General features: G+C 41.4%; 1 protein-coding gene across 1 annotated transcript in view; it reads right to left on the minus strand.

Annotated features, from left to right (window-relative positions):
- Positions 1–14,257, minus strand: part of NOL10 (nucleolar protein 10) — a 50,851-nt gene extending 36,594 nt beyond the window's left edge. Inside the window, exons 1-11 of the mRNA XM_033055936.1 lie at positions 14,164–14,257; positions 13,680–13,725; positions 12,867–12,965; positions 12,016–12,093; positions 8,729–8,766; positions 5,215–5,351; positions 4,479–4,544; positions 2,755–2,815; positions 2,158–2,243; positions 1,709–1,787; positions 349–498 (exon numbers count right to left, since the gene is read on the minus strand). Of these exons, the coding sequence (XP_032911827.1) occupies positions 349–498; positions 1,709–1,787; positions 2,158–2,243; positions 2,755–2,815; positions 4,479–4,544; positions 5,215–5,351; positions 8,729–8,766; positions 12,016–12,093; positions 12,867–12,965; positions 13,680–13,725; positions 14,164–14,229 (906 nt within the window). The 5' untranslated portion in view covers positions 14,230–14,257. The remainder of the gene's footprint in view (positions 1–348; positions 499–1,708; positions 1,788–2,157; positions 2,244–2,754; positions 2,816–4,478; positions 4,545–5,214; positions 5,352–8,728; positions 8,767–12,015; positions 12,094–12,866; positions 12,966–13,679; positions 13,726–14,163) is intronic.
- Between the last annotated feature and the right edge of the window lie 410 nt (positions 14,258–14,667).

Genomic DNA, 14,667 nt, shown 5'->3' on the forward strand with positions numbered 1-14,667 from the left:
AACATACAAACCAAAGCAATGGCTAAGATACTACTTTTTATGTTTAAATCCTTCTGAAAGAAGCCTCTTGGCCAGACAGGTACAAACAGCTAAAAACCCCCTAAGACTGTATCGTTATACCTACTACAGGCTACTGAATAACTTCTCAGATACTGATTCAGCCAGACAGGACAAAATGCTATGTAAATTAAGAGAAATTAAAAGCTCAACTTCTTACACTGAATTTCAACCTAATTAATCAAGCTGCACAAAAAACACTCCAAAACAACAAGTAAACAAACAAAAAAATTCCAACCCAAATCAAGTGAAAATTGAAAAATCTGAATGCAGCAACATACAACTACTTACTGTATCTCTGTTCCACATTTTTATGATTCGAGAATCTGCAGAGATAATTAAATCCAACTGATGCTGAAATTGAATTGATTTAATAGGCAGGCCATAGTGGTGATCTTTGACTATTAATGGATTACTAGACCGGAGATCATATAATAGGACCTTGAAGAATAAGAGAAAATTAAATTTATAACATTGTAAGATCATGACGAAGTCATGCCCATCAGATATTCATGAAATGTTTAACTAAACCTGAGATTTTACTTAAATACATAAGGCAGGATTTACATAAAAGAAATAATTTTAAATTCTGAAAATAACTTTTAAGTGAGCCCAGTTTATTCTAACCAGGTATTTTAACATCAGCATATTTCCATTTAGAAAAATTAATGAATTTAAGACATCACCATCCTTCTAAAGACTTTTAAATTTCTATTAAAAAACAAATAAACAAATCTCTTTTTTTTGTTTCAATACTCTAAGTACTTCATAATTAGTAATATTTCACTTTCAGATTCTTGTGTTGATGCTGCATGACTTAAATTCTCAGACTCCCTTCCAGATTCAGTGAATATAACTTTCCCTCAGTGAAACACCACAGAATGTAATTTTTTTATGTTAAGGAAAGCAGAGAATACAGGCACTGTCTTCCAGAAACCTGTATTTTAGCTCCAAAATTTCCTATGGAACTTGAGAAAGTTAAATCTTTCATATGTAAAGTGTGAATAACAATAATTTTGGGGAAAAATAATATTATCAGTTTATTTAATCAGACACACAATCTACAATAACATTTGTCTGATGTGTACACTAACATAGTAAATACAATTCTCACACCCACACACACCTATCTGTTCTTGAAGATGCTACAGCTTTCTAAATCCATGAAGGCAGGAAACAATCCTCACACTTCCCTTTACAAATATGGTGGCAACAATAAATGAACTCAAATGATTCTTCATATCAATATAAGCCACTAAAAATAACAGTGGAAAGACAATAATTTCTGTTTTTTAGCCACCCTCAAGACAAGGAAGAGCACGTATGTTGCACTGAGATGGTACTCATAGTTCCAAAAAGCAGCAACTTCCCCACACACTCATAAGACTCAACTCATAAGAAAAATGCAAATCTGAAGTTATATAGTATGTAGGTTATGATGATTTAAAGTGTTACCTACAAAATTCTGAAGAGCACGAGCATTTTATAAAATTAAATTGCAGTTTGACTATTACACTCTATACAAGTAATTTATGGTCTAATAAATACTTGCAGTAATAGATATATACTGCACTCAGTGTATGACAGAATTGGATTGGGAATTGCAAGAGCAGGATCTCATAAGAACTGTGGTAGATGAAGTCAAATCTACCTGCCCAGTAGATGTTCCAACAGCCATATTCAAAGCCCCATCAAATTTCAGTGCTGAAATGGATGGCAAACCTTCTATCCTGCAAAGCACAATGCTTACAGTTAGGCATTCTTTCAATAAAGACTGCAAATAATTTTTTTTAATGATAAAAAAATAGCTAAGTTAATTCTTAGCTAATAGTAAAATAATTCACAGGTATCACCTCAGAAATATTATTTCAAAAAGCTGCACTGTTTACATTTACAATGTGTATTTGTACACAAAAATAGCCACTACTACTTAGATCAGTGTCTAAGAGAACTCCTTTATGACTAAGAAAATCCCTTATTCACATTAGCAATGACAAGAGAACAGGCAGGTCATTTTAAAGCAGAGTGGGATTTATTTCTAAAGCCAAAACTTCTGAAAAATCCAGAACAATACAATTTGAAAAAGTAGCCTTTACTCACTCTGTGTCTGCTGTCACACTGCTTAAAGCACAGTCCAACAGCCCAACTCGATTTCTAGTTCTAGGATCCCAGCATTCCACTTTACCCTAAATAATTTAAAAAACATGGTTCAAGCTTATGCAGCAGATACCTGGTAGTCTGAAAATGTTTAAATAAAACGTGGAATTATCTAATCTAATGAATAATTAACAAAATTTCCTTGGCTGACATGAGTTGTTCTAATAATGACATACAGGCTGCACACATTTAATTTCTAGTTTTTTCAATGCAATCTAAATCAAAATCACTAACACTAATTTTCTTAAGATTAATAGGGTACACATGCCAGCTAATTTCTACAGATGGCTACGCTGCAAAATGAGAGAACATTATTTTTGCTCCTGTCTGCAAAATCTCAAGCACTCAGCAACCAAGTAACTCCGATATTTTATCTGCACTATGCTCTGAAAAGTCATTTTTAACACATCCATATCTAACATAGCAAACAAGATCAATTTAATTAATTAGATTTATGATTTCTTCTTATCCTCCTGCAAGTTAATATAAAAATGAAACAAATGCTACTGCCCTTTTCATAAAAGGAATGCAAACATTTACCTCAGCTGTCCCCATAGCAAACAAGAAGTGCACAGGATTTATGTCACAGACATTACTCTCTCTACAACAGAAAAAGGAGCAAGTTTACTGACCTCAGAACAATTTAATACATGAATAACTAGTAAGATTTTTGTTATCATGTACACTATTGTTCAACCTGGAAAAGTAAAAGTTGGAGGGAGGACAGATGGCCACATACCAACAGCTTCCTATACTTAAGGGGAGCTTACTAACAATGTGGAGCCAGAGACAGTGCTGATTACTTCAAACAGGTAAGGTTCCAACTGGATGTAAGGGTAATATTTTGATGCTATAAGGATAATTAAGCACTGGGATGTGTTAATCACAGAGACTGAGAAATATCCATCTTTGGAGTTTTCAAGACCCCCCTGAGAAAATTCATCTGAATTCATGTGACTCTGCCCTGAGCAGAGGCCTGGGCTCTGAGGTTCCCTGCCTTCCTCTGCCCATATCCACCACCCACCACCAAGCCCTGCCACATCACTCTGATCCACTATATTCTTAAACAGCTCAACAGGACATGAAGAAATAGCCTCAAGGTGTGCCAAGGGAGGTTCAGACTGGATACCAGGAAAACTTTCCAAGCTGAAGGGGTTGCCAAGCATTGGAACAGGCTGCCCAGGGAAGTGGTTCAGTCACATCCCTGGAGGTATTTAAAGGATGTGTAGATGAGGCATTTGGGGACATAGTTTAGCAGTGGACTTGGTAGTGTTGGGTTAATGATTGGGCTTGATCTTGGAGGTCTTTTCCAACCTAAATAAATCTCTGATTCTAATTATGTAAAAAGATCATTGTGATTATTTATGTTGTAAAGCTTACATCTCCAACACCTTCTGTCTGACCAATGATCTCCTTTTCTCACCTAAGTATCCTCTCCCAAGAGCCCTTTATTTCAACAACAATTTTTCCAAAGTACAAATATTTCTCTCTGCACCACTTATCCCAGTGCTTTCCAACTTCCTCTATTCAAAGCTCTCTACATCTAATTCCGTAACTCATCCAACTCCCTCACCTCAAAACCCTCTCACAACTTAAGTCTCATCTTTCTAATCCAAATTTTATTCTACACCGTTACCTCTCCCATTCCAGGATCTCCCCCTATTTTTTCTCCTGTTACTCAGTTTTTTATTGTGCCTTCCCAAATACTTCTTTATCCATTAAGCTATTCTGCCCACTGAACACCAGCTGTTGCCCACCAAGCCACTCTATCTAGTCTAGTCTGTTCTTTCCATCAGCCTCTCTCCATATGAAAAAAGCTCAGCTCCTACTCTGGTAGGGTTTTCAAAAGAATCAGACACATGCTGGAGATATAAAAATTCTCTTTGGGCTACTTCAAGAGCAGAAGGACAAAGACATGTCTGGGAAAGTACATACCCTGTGGGTAGATCTCTATATGATGGCTAAATTGAGTAATAATGGCAAAGTTTTAATGAAATGCTCGTAAGACCAAGTTATATAATACCTATTTAGTCCATATTGAGCAATTTTAAAACATCCACAAAAGAAAATTAAATTAAATATAAAAACTAGAACAAAAAAATATTACAGAACATAAAATGAAATGAGATTCAGACTCAGCATGTTTGCTTTCAACTCTGCAAAGCATTTGGGCAGTGTTCAGAGACAGCACTGGTGGTGAGCATGCTGGAAGTCTGCTTCCACCTGGTGGAAAGAACAGAGGTCATGCATTACACACAACTTACGAAGCTTCAGTTTGCAGGGAGTTCAGAAATCTTCCTTGTTCCAGATTTAGCCTGTACACTTCAGAACTACAAAAGAAAAACCCCAAATTACTCTTGTGTCTTATGAATACTGAAAAACACTGCTTTACATTTGGAGGCATTGTAAAGGTTCTTATTCACAGCCTAATTTTGCCAAATATACAATTTTCAGAATTCACAATTTACAATAAGACAAACATATACTTCAGTGTTCAAAATACAGAGTAAAATGTGCACGTTCACTATTTATTTGTTATACTTCAATATCCTACCAATTACTATTTTTAAGTTACATCTTGAATTTCTACTTACTTTGTTTGGAACCCTAAGGATCTAATTTGATTTCTACTAAGTCTTTTCAGAAAGAAAAACACTTCACAGCAATAAAACACCAACTAGAATAGGAAAAGTTATTTAATTTTCCTTACTTAAATGCTAAATACTTTTAAAAACAATACACTGACCTGCAGTTTTTAATACAATTTGAAAATACGTCATATACATGGTTTAAGAATCAAAGAAAAAAACACCTTAAAAATAGCATGGGAAACTGAATTAATTTTATTCTTCCCATATTTTCCACTCCTCACTGTCTCCCTTACTAATTTGGAAGAAATTGCCACTTCTTCCACTTTTTAACTTTTCTAATATTTTAATGTTCATTTTATTATTGGAAAAAACTACTAACAAAACTGAAACAAAATATTCCACTTAATACCTTGCTCCTACGAAATACAGGTCACACGATGGGTAGTGGTAAGAGAAATCTCTACCAAATTTTGGTATTCTTGTCTTGTAGTAATGGCCGTGTTGTGAATGAAACTCCACAAATCTGCCACACTGCAAGAAGACAATCTGAAAATAAAATAGAAAGCACTGAAACATATAGAAACAGCAAGGAACTCCTCAACCCATCTTACATCACAAACTTCAGTGATTTTTTATTTCAAACTCATACAGGCTTATAACAACTTACTCAAACAATTTCTGCTAAAGTGATAGAATCAACTAGTGCTTCATAGTCTCACCAGCTACAGCAAAGAGTTTTGTTAATATATATTATATGAATATTCACAAGAGTAAATGAGACATGCTGAAAGTGACTCTGCAGTCAGAAGCAGCACAGTTATCTCATGTTCTACTGCACCAAAATTAACATTTTTACTTCCTTCAAGACACTACAGTTAGTGATTTCTTCCAGGTACAAAGCTGTGAAGACACCAGTATTTTCACATGTACTAAGCACATGAGCTACACATCCTGATGTATGGCAGTGTTCCAATAAATGACACAAATGATCTTTCTGCATTTCTGCTTCTTGCCAGCTGAGTAAGAACATTGTTTCTTTCTGACACTTAGACAAACATCTCAGTCCTGGAATAACCTACAGGGAGGCATTACCAGAGAGCTCAATCTACCTCAGTAAATAACATAGGCCAGGTCCTGCTGTTACAATCCTGATAACAGGTTAACATGGCACACACCCACAGGAAGGGATTCTTCCCACTCCAGGATCACCCACATCACTTGTTGCACTCATGCTGTTCCTCAAACCCTAGCCAGGCACTGTGGAATGGAAGAACAGCTGGCCTGGCCCAAACTCATGCCATGACTGATAATCACAGTCAAATCTTTGTCTCTGAGCCTCATCCCTATTTAGTTTGGATTAGAAAAGCGATACTTTAGTTTAGCCTGTGTAGTACACGCAGTACATAGTGAACATCTAAAATTTTCTACTGCTGAATTACACTGTTAGCAATGCAAATAAGGATGAGAAACTCAGGGCAAGTGAGGTGTATAAATTACTTTAAATCTGTCATCTTTATGTATATATCTGTATATTCTTCCCTTAAGAGACATGGAGAAAATACAGACCCGGGCTGGCACATCATGCTTATTTATTATTAAGTCCCTCATTATTTGTGTGCTTTTTCTGATATCAGAAACTCTAGTGTTTCAACTTTTATTCATGGACTTACTTATCTTGTCTAAGACAAAGTATAGCATTATATTTCAGAATTTTAACTAAAATTTAATATAAAGTTACAGATACAGTTGCTCAGCTAATGCTACACAATGATGTTGCTCATATATATTGCACTTTATTCTTTGTGTGTCTAAACCTTTATGTTTTTTCCTGGAGGCTTCAAACAAACAACACTCTTTACTTATCTGTGTGAAACAATACTCAGACCAAATCTTTTCTGTTATCATTGCAGAAAAACGAATGTCTGCCTCTTCATGCAGTACAAAAGCTACATAAACTATGAGAACACAAAACAAACTATATTTAATTTAAAAATATCAGTATCACATGTTCTTAGTTCACTACCAGTAAGTCATCAAAAACCTGTTTCAAGGAAGAGAGAAGATGCGGTTTACTTTAAATAACAAAAGTGAATTTTCTTCTCACCTACTCTGCCTCCAAAGAGATTTTAGGAATTTTTTTATAGCTGCCAAAGGAATCCAAATATTCTCCCAATAATTGTCTTACCGCTAAAAATTTTCTATTTATATAAATTTCTACAATATTGGACTTGAATATATTTGTGTTCTCTTTCATTAGTAGTGGATACAGCTCACTGTAAATCGTGTTTGTCTTTTTTTCTTACTAAATTAGTTTTGGCCACCACCAGAAAACTACAACCTGAGGGTAGCAAAAGCATGGGCACTGGTGTGTGGCAAAAATACTGTGGGAAAAAAGATATCACTCTCTCCATTTAAAATTAAGTCCAAGTCTAAGACTTTTAAGCCTAAAAATTAGAAAAGCGCAGAAATGTAACTGGCCTTATGCATTAATCTGTATGAAAGAAAACAGGTGCTCTCACTGTGAAAACGCAAATAAGCCTCAAAGCAACCAACCTTCCACATAGCAGGAACAAATCTGGAGACACATTATTTTCCCTGGCTATGAAAGGATGCTGAGAGCACCAAGAGGGCTACCAACATTGACAAGGGACAGAATACAAACATTACCAAAAAAACCCTCTCTTTGCAGTAGCAACAGTAAAAACTTCAGATTTTCCTGAGCAGGTTTGACAGGAACTAAAAATTCTTTATGACAAGGTAGAGCAGAATTGCACCAATTTATTCAGTAAATCTGTTGAACCACTATGCCTGCAGATTTTGACAGAACTGTTCAAGCATTAAAATTCTATTTTAAGGTCCCATCCCAATCGATACTTCTATGATTCTAAAAATTTCAAGTGTAATTTCTCAAATATCATTCCCTCCTTCTAACATGTCCACAATACTATGACAGCTACTTGAAGCTTGTTTTTCTTTCTGGTGATTTAAGTTTTAGTAAAATAAAACTGAAAATATAAACATTGTATGAAGTTGAAGAAGCAGGGCTTCAGCCTCCAGTATAGCACCCATTTCAGCTGAAAAGACACACAACTTTCTGTTCATAACCAGCCAGAAACATCTGGGAGCACAGCATATTCCTCAGTCTCCCAAATGACTCTTTGGTATGTACAGCCAGAAACATTTTCCACCAGACATACAAGTGGGAAGCTACTGTGAAGTATCAGCCACTACCTTCTGCTACTTGAATTCATGCACTTCCTTGGAAATCTCACAGGGAAAATGTAAAAAAGCTACAAGGCTAGATGATCATATCTCTGATCAAATAGCAGTATGTATTAAAACAAACCTATACCTGAAATGTAAAGTCTTTTCACAGAAAAGAAAAAGCGTAAAATAAACACTCAGGTGATTCCTTCAGGTACAGCCTTAATTTAAAAATAAGTAAAATCAAAAAATAAGACTAAAACAAAAGACATTACTTCTCGTTCATATGCTCATAATCATCATGTCTATAAAAACACCAACAAATCAGGTTGTTAACCTACCCATAGCTATCCTACCTTTCAAAAACCATGTATGCGTGCATCATTTGTCACAAGGGATTGTGATTAAATGTTAGCCTAGAAAGAATAGCTAATTCCATTTTTCTCATTATTTTCCTTGCAGGATAGATGACTGTTCAAAGTTTTTCTCTCCAACAGACAAAATACGTCAAAAGTGGTAAAGTAAATTATAGTACAAAGACACAAAGAAAACAAAATTGCAAAGGCACAAAAAATGTTTTTCCTGTTTGTTGTTTCTAAAAAAACGTTTTTGTTCCAAAAAGCTGTGTTGATTGACTGCCTTTACTATATATGAAAATGCATTTTAATATACATACTGAACAATTTTTTAATTTATACACTGGAAACTATTAAACATACCTTTGAGTAATCATCTGATAAAATCTCAAACGTAACCACTAGAAGAGAGAGCAAGAGAATTTTGAGTCAACTATGCAAGCAAACTTACTTGCAAACATTGGCATAATCCTGAAAACATTTACACTCACGCTAATCTTTAGTCATGTAAGTATTCCCCATAGGTGTCAATGCATAATGCAGGCATTAATCTTTAACAAGATCTCTAATTATGTAACTTGGTTTGCAAAACCATAAGCAGTTTTCTAAAACTTTAAGAACACATGAAGTATCCTGTAATCTTTTTATTGTTCTTGTATATTTGACACGTCCCTCAACACGTGCTCAAGCAATGCTCAACCATGCATTTTATGGGTGTGGGAATGTCTAATCAAATGGTTTTCAGTGCATGTGTGGTCCATGGAGCTTTGGTAATCCATCAAAGATAATAAAAAATTACATTACTTTGGACATATATGCATAAACTTGCACATGCAGTCAGTCCTTCCAAGGGGTCAGCACTTCCACAAAAGAAGTTGTAAACTTCAAAAAAGTCACAAATGTGAAAGTTAATACTCATGCTCAATACCCTCATATTGAACTTTGCCTAATTTTAATTACAGTAATTTCACGAATACAAGCCGCACCAATTTGACCAAAATTTTGGTGGAAACCCGGAAGTGCGGCTAATATTCCGGGGCGGCTAATCTATTAACAAAATTCTAAAAGCTGCCAACACGGAAGTGAGAGCCCGCGGCAGCCCCAAGCCAAGCTGGAGCCCGGCCGGCCCCGGCAGAGGTGGGAAAGCCTGGCAGAGGCGGGGCCAGCAGTGTCGGGGGCGGGCGGCGGAGCCTGAGCCAGCAGGGCGGGGGAGCCCGGGAGAACTGGGGCTAGCAGTGCAGGGGAGCATGGCAGAAGCAGGAAGGCCGGCGGGTGGGGCTGCCTGGCAGCGGGGGAAGCCCAGCATAATCGGGGCCAGCAGCGTGGGGGAGCCCGGCGGTGCGGGGGCCTGCAGTGCCGGCCAGGGCGAGGAAACGCGGCGGCGGTGCAGACGGGAGGGGGCGGCCGGCGAGCGTGGTGGCGGCGGCGGCAGCCCTGCCGGCGGCGCGAGCGAACGCGGCGCTCGCGAAAGCGCCGCCGCTCGCCGCTCGCCGCGAACCGCGAGCCGCGAAAGCGCCGCCGTGAGCCGCGAACCGCGAACCGCGAGCCGCGAACCGCGAGCCGCGAACCGCGAGCCGCGAGCCGCGAGCCGCGAGCCGCGAAAGCGCCGCCGTGAGCCGCGAACCGCGAGCCGCGAACCGCGAGCCGCGAGCCGCGAGCCGCGAGCCGCGAGCCGCGAGCCGCGAGCCGCGAAAGCGCCGCCGTGAGCCGCGAACCGCGAACCGCGAGCCGCGAACCGCGAGCCGCGAGCCGCGAGCCGCGAACCGCGAGCCGCGAACCGCGAGCCGCGAGCCGCGAGCCGCGAACCGCGAGCCGCGAACCGCGAGCCGCGAGCCGCGAGCCGCGAGCCGCGAGCCGCGAACCGCGAGCCGCGAAAGCGCCGCCGTGAGCCGCGAACCGCGAGCCGCGAAAGCGCCGCGGGGCGGGCGCGGCGCGGGGCGGGCGCGGCGCTCGCGAGGCGCGGCGCGGGGCGAGCGAAAGCGGCAGCGGGGCGGGCGGCGAGCCCGGCGGCGGCAGCCCTGCCAGCCGGGCGAGCGAACGCGGCAGCGGGGCGGTGCTGACGGGAGAGGGGGGCCAGCGAGCCCGGCGGCGGCGGCAGCGGCAGCACCACCCGGCCAGCCCCGCCGAGCCGTGGCGCTGAGCTGGGCCACCCGGCCCCGTCGGCAACCATGAGCGGGCCGAGCCTGCCTGGCCCCGCCCCGAGCCAGTAAAGCCCGCTATGCCGCGATCCTGTTACTAATTGGCCAATTTGTGAAAACTGCGCACGGATTCTCGCGACGAACGAAAGTGCGGCTAATATTCGGGGTGCGGCTTATCTATTGACAAAGACAGCAACATTGTCGAGGCACCGGGGGTGCGGCTTATAATCCGTGCGGCTTGTATTCGTGAAACTACTGTAAGCTGAGTTGGGAACATTAGGGAGTAGCTGCTCCAGCTAAATTGGTTCTATTTAAATGAGATAACTCATTTAAAGTTACCTGAAGTGACTCTATGCTAGACTTGAAATTAAACATACTTCTGCAGTCTCCTAAGATGCCAGTTCAAAAAAATTTACTTTAATTAGCAGCAAGCATTTATGATTACAATGATTTCTATTCTTCTAAAGATAGTTTCACTCTTGCCATATCTTCCCCTCCCCAGCCTCTCTGAAATCCTGCCTAACAGTGCTCCTTCACCCTACATGACTCCCTGTAGTCCTGAGGCAGAGAGCAAAGAAACATCCCCATGCTGTTATTAAAATTCTTCTTTCTCACATCACTTTCACACACATCAAAGTTCAACCAGTTCAATTCTTCTGTAATGGATGTGCTCATCTTCTCATTGTTTTGGTCACCCCTATATCCCAGCTTTCAGTCATCAGTCTCCTAATATCCCAGTCTTCAAACAAAAAAAACCCACTGAAATAAAATCTTCTACCCAGTCCCCCTCAAAAAGCCCTAAACAAAATAACTCCATAATTCCTCAAATTTAAGCACCCTAGAAGCTCAGAGCTGTAGCAGCTCCCACTCTGCTCTGCCAGCTGATTCTCCCTTTCCCATTGTCGAGATAGCTCCTTATTTTCCTCACTACAGTTGTTCTCCCACCAAATTAATAGCAAGCAAGGAGTAATTAGGGCCTTGGCTATGCTACCATCTACCCCTAAGTACCTTGTTTCCATAAAACAAACAGAAAACCAAACCAACAAACAAACTAACACACCCCGAGAAAATTCTCTTTGCTCTGTAATTCACCTACTGAGCTTGGGCTCCAGAGAGAAAACAGAGTAACCCACAGTGCATTCTCCTACCTTACTGCTTCACAGAACAGGTAAGAAGGGAGATCTTGCCACCACCCAGCCATTGTACCTTTGCCACATTCACCAAACAGAACACAGATTTCAGCCACATTCACCCTCTTAGCCCCACACTTTCTGACCCAAGGTAAATCTTACATCCCTCCCACCCACTTTTCCAAGCAAGGAGAGAACTTTGAAATCGAAAAAAAAAAAGGGGCAAATTCAGAGATGGAGACTAGATGGTTTTACTCTGCGTTCTTGTGTTCCCCTGAAGTACATTCTGTCCTCTCAGCACAGGGAGCAGAACTTCTGCTCGAGTCCAACCTGAATCATGTATGAGAGACATCCTGTACTAAGAGCTATGGCTTACACTTACCTTCAGAATCTAAGCACCTTTCAAATTTCTGGGATAACTGATAGGTATCAAAACATCGGACCCTGGGCTTGTAAGTTCCTGAAAGAATAATTGGATGTTTAAATAAAAAGCTTAAACAAAAAGATAACACAAAAGCACTTTTAAAAATAGTATAGTATCTTACATATACAGGCTTTACTGTGTTTCTATTAAAAGTCTTCTGATCTTCCCAAAGCCTTTGTGACTGGAAAACCATGCCTCTTAGTAACACAACCTTACAGCCTGGTTTCTGTAAGCACCCTACTCGTATGCAGGTTCTCCTAACTACCAGATACGTCATATAGCATCTAGTAACACCTTCCAGTAAATCTGAAAGATCAAGGCTCCTCATGTTATTAACACCTACTAAAGTATTCATGTTTGGATCCCTTTTTGACAGTTACAAAATGCAGCATTATCCTCCTCCTATAAAACAACACTCAAACAATGACATTCAGAAGTTACTTAACATACATTCAATAAAAGGCATTCAGAACTTAGTATTTAACTGTATTATAGACATATTTGTTTTATTAGTTTTTTATTTGTATTATAAACCCTGGTGGCAAGGGGGTTGGATTAGATGATCTTCAAAAGTGCCTTCCAACCCAAACAATTCTATGATTCTAAGAATGCATGTATTCTAAACAGAAATGTGTCACAGCACCACTCCCAAGATAGTTCTAGCCCATTTTAAGAGTAAGCTTCTAGCATAATGTTTAGTTCCACACTTTAAAGTGAACTCTTACCAATTCTACCTGAAACACTAAGTCACTCTGCACCCAAGATTACCTAGACTTTTGGCCTCTGTTAGAGACAGCTTGTTAACTCACCAACTGCCATAATATACTGTCCATCTCTTGATACCTTAATCTTTGTGCTAACCGTGGGCATTTCAAAGTCTTGAATAAGTTCAATTCTTCTACGGATATCTGTAAAGAAAAAAAATTGTAGAATTAGCACAATTCTATCAGTGCAAAAAACTGTAATGGTTTCCTAAGGAAGCACGTTGAGCTAATTGAGTATAGGGAATATCCTTTAGAGATATTATAACTAACACATTATAAGCAGATTAACACAGTCTGCTAACCCTGAGAAGCAGACTACCTCTGTGCAAAATAAATTAGTATTCCAAGTAACTGTATAACAAATTATTATATAATGTAGTAGCAAATACTTATTGCACACTTACACAATTAAGGCCTTGTACCTCTATGCATTTTTTTCTTGGGTAAGTTTCTTGTATAACACTTCCTGTGATTCCAAATAGCCTTTTTTATTTTGTGTGAGAAGTTTAGGCTAAAATGATGTGGTCCTGCTCTCTAAGATTAGCACAGCATCACAGAGGAGTTTATGGTCTGATTTTAAGGTAAAGGACAACATGGAATTCATCCATCATATTTCTGTTACAATCCACAACTCAAATATTTAATGTCTAAAATTTAAAACACCACTGGTTACACAATGTTCACGTGAAGCTATACAAGAAGTTGAAATAACTATCTGTAATTTGATTCTGCAATTTTTATATTGTGACTTAATGATAACTTCTGTTCATCAGTCAGTGAGAAGTCTTCTCTGGACCTGCACGCTATGTGTGTGGAGCAGTCGAGTACTGCCGAGCACCCTGAGAGGGGAAAACTCACCCACATCTTTCTTCTGTAAAGCTCTTTTCTTCCTGTCAGAGAGCCACTGCAAGAAAAGGTTTACATCAGTTCTGAGCTCATTTTTCATACAGGAATCAAAGAATCACTTAACGTTTGTCCAACCATTTGAAATATAAGACATTTAGACAGCTAATTATTTTTTTTTCTTTATTATCTTCCGATTTCCATTCCACTGGTAAGTTTAGCCATTCCATACCAAGAAAACTTACAAGGTCGTGCCGCTTACGGGTCTGCGGACCAGCACCGCTACAGTCAGAGGTTCGCACATTCAAACTGCACTTCTAGCGTAAGAAACCTCCGAGCTGTTTCTCGGCAATGATCCCAACACAAGCGCACATGGACAGGGGCAGCTCAGCCGGGCCGGGCCGGGCCGGGCTCAGCCCCGCGGGTCCGGGCCCAGCTCCAGCTCCCGCCGCGGGACCGGACCGGACCGGGCCGGGCGCGTTCCCCCCGCCACTCTCACCTCCGGGAGGCTCCTGCCGGCGCTCAGGCTGTAGATCTTCACCTCGTTGAGGCTGGAGACCTGCATGGCTGCAGCAGCGCCCGCCTCTTCCCGGGCAGAGGGGAAGCGGAAAAGGGAGCGCTTCCGCCAGCTCTGCCTCACCCGGGCGGGGCCCGGAGCGCTCCTGGGCCTGCCTCGCACGGGGGAAGCGCAGCAAACCGCGGGACAGCAACTCCGCTGGCCCCGCTGCTCACAGCGAATCAGCTCCGCTGCTGCCTGCTCCCTGGGCGCTGCCAGGAGCCGGGATGCGGGCAGAGGCAGGAGCCGGGATGTGGGCAGAGGCAGGAGCCGGGATGCGGGCAGAGGCAGGAGCCGGGCCGCGGGCAGAGGCAGGAGCCGGGCCGCGGGCAGAGGCAGGAGCCGGGATGCGGGCAGAGGCAGGAGCCGGGCCGCGGGCAGAGGCAGGAGCCGGGATGCGGGCAGAGGCAGGAGCCGGGCCGCGGGCAGAGGCAGGAGCCGGGATGT

This window comes from Catharus ustulatus, chromosome 3 (assembly GCF_009819885.2).
Source record: "Catharus ustulatus isolate bCatUst1 chromosome 3, bCatUst1.pri.v2, whole genome shotgun sequence".
NCBI classification, from domain to species: Eukaryota; Metazoa; Chordata; class Aves; order Passeriformes; family Turdidae; genus Catharus; species Catharus ustulatus.